A 10,781-nucleotide genomic window follows, 5' to 3' on the forward strand; every position below is an offset into this window, starting at 1 on the left:
GCCGATTACCCGAAGGACTTCTCGCGTTATAGTCAAGAAGAGAAAACGTGCAGCCTTGCCCAGAGTAAGTGTTGCACTATATATTCCAAAAAAAGAAACGTCAAAGAAAAAGAAATGTGCTAGTGCCAACTCACATGCAACAACACTGGATGTCTCTGCTTAGCATGACCTCGAGTGCCACGTATACCCCGGTTCGAGTTGATCTGTTCAGCTGACGCTGGATTAAATCCCAGGTAAATAAACCAGAAGTACACTACTTCTAGGAGCTCATCAACTCCGTCACTGAATGTCGCTATATCGCAACAGAAATGGCCAATATCGAAACCCTCAAACGGACTCTGAGACAGAAGGCAACGGCCATCGGAACACCACTGTCAGACGAACAGTATTGCGCTGGGTTCGAGCTTTTCGTACAAGGCTCAGGATGGGTTATCTATCAAGACTTTATCATTCCTCAACTCTCCAAGCTGCTGATGCCTCTCTTCAGTTCGCAGGCTCATGTTTCAGTGTTGGAAATTGGCCCTGGGCCCAAGAGTGTTCTTGGGCACCTTCCCGGCTCCCTGAGACGGAAGATCAAAAGATATACTGCATTTGAGCCCAACATTGTCTTTGCTACCGCGATGGATGAGTGGCTTTGCTCCAACCCGGAAGGGGAGCCGCCTTTCCCTTGCCTGGACCGCTGTCCCAAACTTCACCGAGTGCCATTTTCCCTGAAGGGCCACATGGAGGGGAATGCGGCAGATGGTCCGCACGAGATCGACGAGAAGTACGACGTGATTCTATTCTGCCACAGCATGTACGGTCTGAACCCCAAAGCGAAGTTCATCGAACGAGCACTGGAAATGCTAGTCGAACAAGCCGAGGAGGCGATGGTGGCAGTTTTCCATCGCGATGGCTTAGCCTTCGGTAGATTGGTATGCCATCGAACTGCTTCTTTTCCCACCGCGGAGATCGGCGTGCCCAACAACGACGATGCCCTGGATAAGTTCGCTTCGTTTGTTGCAGGGTTTGGCTTGCAGGACACAGAGCAGGACGAAGCCACTAAGATCGACTGGCGCGAAACGTGTCGAGACTTGGGTCGACGCTCCGAAGCTCAGCCAAGTCATCTCTTCTTCAGTGCGCCGGACCGAATGGTTGCCTTCACAAGACATTCGACTGCACTACCGGAGCTGACGGCCGAGGTCCCTGCCGTAGAGACAGTACAAGTCAAGAACTGGGAAGCTCGCCTTTGTCATCCCGCATCCGTCGTTAGGCCGACAGAGATTCGACAGGTCCAGAGTTGCGTCCAATGGGCTCTCAAGCACAAAACTGGCCTCACTGTCATTGGCGGTAGTCACAGTGGTCATTGTTTAGGGCCCAGTATTGTCGCAGTTGATATGACGGCTTTTGATAAGGTACATATCTGCCAGAGCAAGAACGAGGAAGCAGGACTCGCCCTGGTTCGCACGTCGCTAGTCGTCGCCGAAGCTGGCTGCAAAGCGGGAGATATTGTCCGTAAAAGTATAGAAGCTGGCGTGACAGTGCCTTTGGGAGCTCGCCCAAGTACTGGGGCGGGACTGTGGCTGCAAGGTGGCATTGGGCACTTGGCCAGGCTGTACGGCCTCACGTGCGATGCCATTGTTGGCGTCGTCGCTGTCAGTGTTAAAACGAGCCAGGTTCTCTGCATCGGCGATGTACCAAACGAACACTGCCCGATTGGTGCTGTCCGCCCAGAAAATCAGATGGACCTTCTATGGGCGGCGAGAGGAGCTGGAACGAACATTGGCATTATAATCAGCGTAACGTTCAGAGCTTTTGCCGCTCCGACCTACTTGGTTCGCGACTGGGTTGTTCCGCTCAGGGACGATCAGGACGCGCAACTCCAGCTCGCCAGCTTTGACGAAAGTCTGGCGTGCAAGTTGCCAGCAAATTGCTCCGCAGATGCTTATCTCTACTGGGAAGATGGCGGTACACATCTCGGCGTGACACTGTTCGAATGTTTCACACCGGGAGACGGCTTGAAGCCCCTTTCAAGCTTGTCTCTCCCCATGGCCGCGGTTGGCGGGTCGGATCAGAGTTTGAAGACGATGGACGGGGTGGAAGTCTTCGACGCCGACATGTACGTGTCCCGGATGCATGGCGGACATGGCGGCAGCAAGACCTCGTCGTTCAAGCGGTGTTTGTTTTTGAAAGACATCAGAGAGCCGAACGTTACCGAGATCTTAGTGCGGGCGATACGGACTCGTCCGTCCGCTCTCTGTTACCTGCATTTGCTTCATGGTGGCGGAGCAGTTGATAGCGTGGCAATTGACGCCACTGCTTTCGGTTGTCGGGGTTGGCAATATGCCTGTATCGTGACAGGGGTGTGGTCCCGAAGTGACGATAGGACAGAGACAGCTCGAGATGTCGTGCAGTGGGTATACCGGGTCGCTGCAGACCTGTTGCCCCTGAGTTGTGGGGTTTACAGCGCGGACCTGGGACCCGACCCGCGAGACATGATATTGGCGGCTAAGGCGTTTGGGCCAAACCTGCGGCGTCTAGCCTGCCTCAAGCAGGCCGCAGACCCGGCCAATGTACTGGCCTATACCTGCCCACTACCAAAAGCCTCGGCCGCGCAGAAGCTCATCATTCTAGTCACCGGCAAATGCGGAGCCGGGAAAGACTACTGCGCAAACGTGTGGGTTTCCGCTTTCACCAATGCGACTCAGAGACACCTCGTGGCACGCGCAGTCAGCATTAGCGAAGCGACCAAGCGAGGATATGCAGTAGCTACTGGTGCCGATTTAGAGCGACTGCTTTCGGATCGTGTTTACAAAGAACAACATCGGTCAAAGTTGACAGAGTTCTTCCAGGACCAGGTCCGTCAACGGCCGCGTCTTCCAGAGGAGCACTTTCTTGACGTCGTGCACAATGCTGTAGGCGTTGATGTGCTTTTGATCACAGGGATGAGGGACGAGGCCCCGGTGGCAACCTTGTCGCATTTAGTGCCTGCCAGTAGAGTGCTTGAAGTATACATCAGGACCAGCGACGAAATCCGCAAGGTCCGCCGGCAGGGCGGCGGTGATAATAACGATTCCCATTCGACAGTCTTGGATCACTCTCCAAGCCTCGTTTTCGAGAATGACCAAACCGGCGACGAGAAAGCAAAAAGATTTGCCGAGAATTATCTGCTTCCATTCTTTGGCGACGAACTTCAGCGGCTCGCCGAGATGGTTGGTCGAGTGTCTGACTTTCCCTGCCCAGGCATCGAATTCCATCACATCCTCAACATTGCGCAGCAACCGAATGGGTTGGCCCTATGCGCATCTTTGCTGCAATCTCATTTCCGTGGTGACTGGAATAATGTTGATATGATAGCGTGCTGCGAGGCTGGCGGCTTTGTCTTTGCTCCAGTACTTGCCTCCCGAGTTGACGTACCATTGGCCTTGATCCGGGAAGAAGGAAAGCTACCACCGCCAACCGTGTCCGTCTCCAGGTCTGCCTCGCACATATCTGCATCGGCGACTGCATCTAAATTGTCCAAGAGGACACGCATTGAAATTAGCAGCGAGACGATCCCTAGAGGGGCGTCGGTGGTGATCGTAGACGACGTACTTGCCACAGGGAACACACTTTTGGCTATCCTACGACTGCTGGAAAAAGTTGGAGTCTGTACCGATCGTATCAGAATCATCGTGGTCGCCGAATTCCCTGATCACCATGGCCGAGGACTGTTGCGGAAACACGGATTCGGCAGAGTGGATATACAAAGCCTTCTCGTTTTTGATGGAGCTTAGGGAACTAGAGACGAGAGAGGAGATGATACCTGAATCAAATTCGTTATTCCTGTTTCTATCTCCGGGCCTGAAGGGCCGAACGAGGCTGCAGACTTCCAGGTCTTTACTGCAAAGTAAACAATCCTTACCCCCCCCCCCCCCCCCCCCCCCCAAATTAAGTCCGGGAGCCCAGTGGCTCCGCCAATTCCCTTCTAAATAATGTGGAGGTTGGAAAGGCTTGGAGGAATTTTGTTTTCGACAAGGAGGCGGCTGAGTGTGAAAGAAGCTTACGGATCTGCTCCCCACCACCCAGAAAATGGAGGTCTGGAAGCTAACAAAACTCCCCTCTGGTTCTCCTCCGGTTCCGGAGGTGTGGCCATAAACCGATCAATCGGACCCCTGGTTGCCAAGGGAGGATGACCGGATGAACATGAGCTGAAACTAGTGGAAGGAGAAGCACTCCAGAATATTAGACTATTATCGATCAGCCATTTCTCAGGCAATGGAGCGTACTTAGCGCACGACACGCTGCCTCTAAGAGACAGGGCCTGTGTATTTGCAGATTAATCTTGTGTTGTGTTTGGCAGTCAAGATGTCGGTGGGTACACTGTCAGGTACAGCCCAAATATTCGGCAGCCATCGGTATTCTCGATCAAGCTGCTCAGATAGTCGCCATCCTCGTGGGAGCTTTGACGACTGAGAAGCTCCCTGTGCGCACATCCCTTGCTCTGCATCAGCCACGCACCACGGAGGGATGCTAGTTTGCACAATTCCCTGCGTAATGTCCTTGCTTGCTCTCCGCCTGCAAGGAACGGTTTGAAATGATATACTCTCAACTACGTACTACGAGAACTCGTGGCGTGATTCTCATATTTCCTGACGACATGCGACATGCATATCCAAGACATTCCCAAACATCAAGGCGAATGGGTGCTCGCTGTGAAATGCTCCCCTTCGTCGAATAAAAAATTCCTGGATCGTCAGGGGCTGACTCGTGAGCAAACCAAATCCCATGAGAACGGAACCTTTGGTTGTGGCGTCGATCATACTGATATGCTCTGCAACCCGGTATTAGACAATCCAAGTTAGTACCACCTCAGCACGTTCTAGAAAAAATCCACGTCGTTTCTTCCAATGAGAAAGACGACTGATCCATACCATTGGTGTTTTCGGATATGAATTCTCGAAAGGGGCTGGGATGCAATCTCGATTTCCTAATGCGGTACTTCGTCAACATTCCATCCACAGAGATCGGCACTGCATCGAACCCATGCATCCCCTGCAGTCATGAAGATCAGGTGTGCATCGTCAGTCCGAGATAAGGCCTGCACGGTTTCGACGCTCGCCGTGGCGATACCGATACGTGGTCGTACTGGTTACGCTTCCGCATTGACTCGACACGTCTGCACCTTTCTACCGGACTCGATGCATCTTAAACGCGGCGTGCTGACACGTCAGCCCGCAAGGTGGTTCCATAACAACCCCGTAATAATATTGAAATGATGGCTGCATCGGTCTCGTGCGTACTGCTATCCGCGAACATCCATACCTCTGGCGCCTGGCAGTTGTGCGTCTGCTGTTCATAAATAGAAAGCATGCCAACGGAAACGACCTGACTCGTTATTTCGTCTCTTCGGTCACACACGCAAAATGCGTCAGAATATACCATTGACAGCTGCCACGCTTGCCATCCTCACCTGCTCAGCAGCAGGGGTGAGTATGCAGGGCTCTCGCTATTTGCGAGACCTGCGATGGGCAGCTGAATGTGGTGTAGACCCTCAATTGATTCTCAGCGATACGGAGAGCTTTCAAAATTTGCTCTCCCATCCATCAAACGACAAGACGGGCCTTAGCCCTGAGCTTGTTAGCGTACGGACAGCCGTTCCCACCGCGTGATCGTATCTAACCCTCTCGCAGATCCCAATTGATCATAATGACCCCTCAGTTGGCACTTACCAGAACCGATTCTGGGTGACCGAGCAATTCTATGTCCCTGGAAGCCCGATCTTCGTGTTTGACGGCGGAGAGTCGAATGCTGAGGTATATAAGTCGCATCTCACGTCGAATCAATCTTTCTTCTGGCACATACTCAAGGATTTCAAAGGGATGGGGATATTATGGGAACACCGGTGCGTCTCTCATCACGACAGAGTGAGGAGTATGTTCTGACATGACGCAGGTACTACGGCGAGTCCCGTCCTTTCCCGGTCAGCCTGAGTACACCACCAGAGCATATGGAATATTTGACCACAAGGCAAGCGTTGGAGGACATTCCGTATTTTGCAAAGAACTTTTCCCGACCCAACCATCCTGACGTGGACCTGAGGCCCCAAAGCACGCCATGGATTATGGTTGGTGGCTCATACGCCGGGATTCGCGCGGCCCTGGCTCGCAGTGAATACCCCGAGACGATCTACGCCGCGTACGCCTCTTCTGCTCCGGTAGAGGCACAAGTTGATATGAGCATCTACTTCAACAATGTCTACCGAGGTATGGAGGCCAACGGACTTGGGGACTGCATCCAGAGCATTCAGGCCGCATATCAATATATCGACGACCAACTGGGCAAGGAAGACACGGCTGCCGCGGTGAAGAGGCTATTCTTTGGCCCTGGCGCTGAGAATAACACGAATGAAGGCTTCACGGCGGCACTGTCGCACTTGTATGATTCGTTCCAAGGTTACGGACTTACTGGACCCGCGAACAGTAGTTTGCAGGATTTCTGCAACTACATGGGGTTCGGCAAGACGAACAGGACTGCGCATCTCACGCGCTCCCTCTTCCGCCGAGATAGTGGCAAAGCCGCCGCAGAGCGCTGGGCATCGTGGGCTCCGTTGCTATCCATCGTGAATTACAATTTCAACACCAACTGCAAGCAACAGAATGAGACGATTCCACTATCCTGCGATTTTGAAGAATCAACGACTGACCCTGATATGATCGCCTGGGGCTGGCAGTACTGCACCGAGTGGGGATTTTTTCAAAGTAACAACTTTGGTCCCCGTGCGCTGCTCTCAAAGTACCAGACGCTTGAATATCAGCAGTTGGTCTGCAACAAGCAGTTCCCAGAGGCTGTGAAGAAGGGCGTGCTGCCCTCGCAGCCTCGGGCGGATGCGACCAATGCGGAGTTTGGAGGTTGGGGCGTCCGCCCGTCGAATACGTTCTTTACCGTGGGGGAGTTTGATCCATGGACGACGTTGTCTGTCATGTCGCAAGATGCGCTGAATGCCGAACATTCAACCTGGTCTAAGGACATCCCGGAGTGTGGAGAGGCCAAGGCGGACCATATCTTTGGTCAGATGCTCACGAACTCGGAGCATTGTTTCGACTTCCAGCCGCCGAGGAGCCAGGGAGCCCTCTCGCTCTTTGAGAGCGCCTTGCGTAATTGGTTAGCATGCTTCAAGGGAGGCCAGGAATCCAACACGAGGACAGGGGCGGAGTGAGTCAGATTGACAGTGATGATGTAAATAGCAGTCAGTTGAGATAACTAGAAAGAAACTATTGGAAGTAGAATGGAGCGGAGCTTTCCCAGTGTCGATAGGCTTGCGAGACCCTGCTGACCTCATCCTCCCCGGTGGATCTCTTCTCCGACTACCGGGGCTACGCTAGCCCGTTTGGGACATGCTTGCGATTTACCGGCGGGCGCTCTGCCAATAACAGCCGTGAAAAGTCGCGGGACATCATCAGGGCCGTCTTCGACGATCTTTGACCTCACATGCATTGTCCTACCGAGGTGCGGACCCTAGCGTCGATCGATCTGTCGCACAACTCATATATAAACGGCCCTCATGGAGGACGGGCCATCATCTCCCCAGACGTTCACCGATACATCTATATCCATCGCGCGGGGTACCCCGGATCTGGATCTCTTCTACGCCGCTGACTTTGAGACTCAATTGCTGTCGACATTGCTCGCCTTCCATGTTGGCTCCCATCGGGTTGGTATTTGGAGCACTGTACCTCACGTACTTTGTGCTCCAGTACATCCAGCGGCTCTACCAACAGCGCAAGTTTGCCAAAGCGCGTCAATGTCTGCCTCCCCGTGAAGGTGCAGCCGGGCTCTTCGGCATCACCCCATTCATTCGACTGGCCAAAGCCGTCAGGGAGAAGCGTTGGGTTGAGTATATCGCCGACCAGTATAGCATCAACGGGACCACCTTCTCCCAGGCTATGCTGGGCCAGCGCATGATCTCCACCATCGACCCAGAGAATCTCAAGGCTATCTTGGCCACGCAATTCAACGACTTTAGCTTGGGTACTCGGCATCGGGAGTTCTACCCGTTATTGGGAGATGGAATCTTCACCCTGGATGGCGCAGGATGGTCTCATGCGCGAGGGCTGTTGCGGCCCCAGTTCACTCGCGATCAGGTAGGAATTGTCTATAAGCCGCCTCAAGAGCATGGCCATTCATACTGACTCGAATTCCACCCCAGGTCGCGGACTTGGATCTAATGAACGGCCATGTCTCCCGTTTGATTGAGCTCGTCCCGAAAGACCGGTCGACCTTTGATATTCAGCACCTCTTCTTCCTTTTGACCATCGACTCCGCCACGCACTTCCTCTTCGGAGAATCCGTCAACTCCATGGGCAGCGGCGTACTGGAGAAATCTGCCGTCGGTGGAGCCCAGGGATTCGCCGAGGCATTCAACACCGCTCAAGACTATCTGGCCTCTCGTTCGAGGGCGATGAAATTCTACTGGATGGTCAACCCGAAGGAGTTCAAGGACGCCACCGCCCGCGTCCACGAAGTGGTCGATCACTACGTGCGGCTCGCAATTGAAAGCAAGAACCACCCCGAGCGTAAGGAGGCGGGCCGATACATCTTCGCCGAGGCCCTGGCTGCGGATAACGACGACCCGAAGGTGCTCCGAGACAATATGCTCAACATCCTCCTTGCCGGTCGTGACACTACTGCTAGTCTCCTCAGCTCGACGTTCTTCTTCCTCGCGCGCAGTCCCAAGGTGTGGAACCGTCTGCGTGAGACAATCATCAATGAATTCGGAGACAGCCAGAACCCAAAGAGCGAAATCACCCATACCAAGCTGAAGGACATCCCGTACTTGCGCTACGTGCTGAACGAGGTCCTCCGTCTTATGCCACCGGTCCCCCTGAACTTCCGCACCGCAACCAAGGACACCTCTCTCCCCGTGGGTGGTGGCCCCGATGGAAGGTCTCCTGTGTTCGTGCCCAAGGGGACTACCGTCACCTACAGCGTCTACGCTATGCACCGACGGCCCGACTTCTACGGACCGGACCCGAACGAGTTCCGTCCGGAACGCTGGGAGGAGAACGGACGCCGCGGGTGGGATTACCTTCCATTCAACGGAGGGCCACGCATTTGCCTTGGCCGTAAGTTCTTCCATACTTTTGAGGGAATTTAATTAACTTATCTGGTTTTAGAACAATATGCCCTCACAGAGGCCAGCTACACGCTGGTGAAGCTGCTCCAGCACTTTGATACCCTTGAGAATGCCGACCCCACATTGCTGCGGCCGGTGATCCAGTCGAACCTGACCATGTCGCACGAGACGGGTGTCAATGTCCGGCTGTATCGGGCGGGAACTGCGTAATGTGACATGAGATACCTCAGTAGATTTAGATGTCTTATGAATTGCTCGATATATATTGCGATGTTTATGATCTTTCAACAGCAGCATCAAGTAAATTTTAATACCGTATCATTTTTGCTTCATTCCACACATCCCCATCTTACCAATAAGATTGGATTATACTATTACCTACAGTGACTTGTCATTATATCATTGTAGCGACTTCAGCCACTGCCTTATACCCCAATACCAGCCACAGTGGCTGAAGCACTGATAACGATGACTAATCCCTTCATGCATCACCAACCGCATCTCTTTGCACGCATCTCAACATCCATTGTCGCAAGTAGAACAACACCAGTGAACAAACCCTTCAACCTCTTTCACATCACACTATTCCACTCTATTAGCAGCCCCACCCCTCCGCATCCCCTGAGTGTACAATCCCATTGAACGCCCATATCATCACTCTGCATCCGGGTTATACGCACGCGCCTAACCTCAAGAGCGCTGCGGCCACCAAACCCGCTCTTATATAAACCACCACCTACTCCAGCCATGGTCGATACAACCAAGTATCCGCAAGTAGCAGTCGTGGTGCCGAAAATGGAGTTCCCCTCGAACACCAATTCTCCCTCCGCGGTCCCAGCCGCGAACACCACCGCCAACATGGACACCGCCACCACCAACACAAACCCACCACAAGCCGGCGCCTCCAACGCACCCAACACGACAACCGACAAAGCAGACCCCTCGCCGCAGCCCAAGCCCGACCCCGAGTTGCCAGTGGAAGTTCCGCGCGAGATCTCCGACGCGGAGATGCAGCTCGTCTCGTCGCTGGCCAAGCTCCAAAAGCTAGAGTCTATGGTGAGTCCCCATCCAACCAGGGTACTCCCCTGTTTGCAACGAAGGCCACAATTCTAACGAAAACAGATCCACCAACTCCGCACCCTCCTCCCAGACCGCGCGCTGGACCCGCTCGTGCCCATCGTCAACCCCAGCGCCGCGGGCGGCCGCGCGCCTCCCAAGTCGCCGGCGGTGCTGTACCAGCAGCTGGCGGCGGCGATGAGCGGGGCGGTGGCGGAGGTGCGCGCGTTCCAGGGGCTGTGGCGGAGCGCGGACATGCGCGCGATGTGGGAGCGGGTCGGGGCGCAGATCGACGCGAACGGCGGGCAGCTGCTGCAGCCGACGGGCGTGTGGGACCGCGACTACGAGGCGCTGCGGGCGGAGCTGGCGGCGCTGGAGACGGCGAAGATGGAGCGGGAGCGGCGGGCGGAGGAGGAGGCGGAGCGCGCGCGCATCCAGGCGGCGGAGGGGGGTTGGCGCGGTGTGGTCGAGGGATTTGTGGCGCAGAATGGCGGCTTGGTGAGGGTGCTTCCGAGCAAGGCGGAGGATGAGATGACGGTTGTGCTGGGGAAGGCTGGGATGCGGTTTAGGGTGTATGCGGACGGCGCGAACGGCGACGGTGGAGGGGGGTGTGCCGGAGTGGAGGGTGTCG

The 10,781-nt window shown here is 54.6% G+C and overlaps 4 protein-coding genes across 4 annotated transcripts in view; all 4 read left to right on the top strand.

The window, feature by feature from the left end:
- Positions 1-308: 308 nt before the first annotated feature.
- Positions 309-3,755, top strand: ATEG_02196 (uncharacterized protein; the record flags this gene model as incomplete). Its single annotated transcript, XM_001211374.1, has 2 exons — positions 309-1,271; positions 1,410-3,755. The coding sequence occupies 2 exons, from the start codon at positions 309-311 to the stop codon at positions 3,753-3,755; spliced, it is 3,309 nt and encodes a 1,102-aa protein (XP_001211374.1).
- Positions 3,756-5,384: 1,629 nt separating this feature from the next.
- On the top strand, positions 5,385-7,177 carry ATEG_02197 (putative serine peptidase, family S28; the record flags this gene model as incomplete). Its single annotated transcript, XM_001211375.1, has 3 exons — positions 5,385-5,603; positions 5,652-5,863; positions 5,914-7,177. The coding sequence occupies 3 exons, from the start codon at positions 5,385-5,387 to the stop codon at positions 7,175-7,177; spliced, it is 1,695 nt and encodes a 564-aa protein (XP_001211375.1).
- Positions 7,178-7,655: 478 nt separating this feature from the next.
- ATEG_02198 (cytochrome P450) lies at positions 7,656-9,304 on the top strand (the record flags this gene model as incomplete). The annotated part of the gene is made up of 3 exons (XM_001211376.1): positions 7,656-8,102; positions 8,168-9,083; positions 9,135-9,304. 3 exons carry the CDS (start codon positions 7,656-7,658, stop codon positions 9,302-9,304), a joined length of 1,533 nt encoding a protein of 510 aa, XP_001211376.1.
- A 537-nt stretch (positions 9,305-9,841) lies between these two features.
- The window catches only part of ATEG_02199 (RNA polymerase II mediator complex subunit MED27 domain-containing protein), a gene marked incomplete at both ends in the record, with an annotated part of 1,152 nt that continues 212 nt past the window's right edge, over positions 9,842-10,781 (top strand). The window contains 2 exons of the mRNA XM_001211377.1: positions 9,842-10,150; positions 10,217-10,758. Of these exons, the coding sequence (XP_001211377.1) occupies positions 9,842-10,150; positions 10,217-10,758 (851 nt within the window). The remainder of the gene's footprint in view (positions 10,151-10,216; positions 10,759-10,781) is intronic.

The sequence above is a fragment of the Aspergillus terreus genome, genomic scaffold (assembly GCF_000149615.1).
Source record: "Aspergillus terreus NIH2624 scaffold_3 genomic scaffold, whole genome shotgun sequence".
Taxonomy (NCBI): Eukaryota; Fungi; Ascomycota; class Eurotiomycetes; order Eurotiales; family Aspergillaceae; genus Aspergillus; species Aspergillus terreus.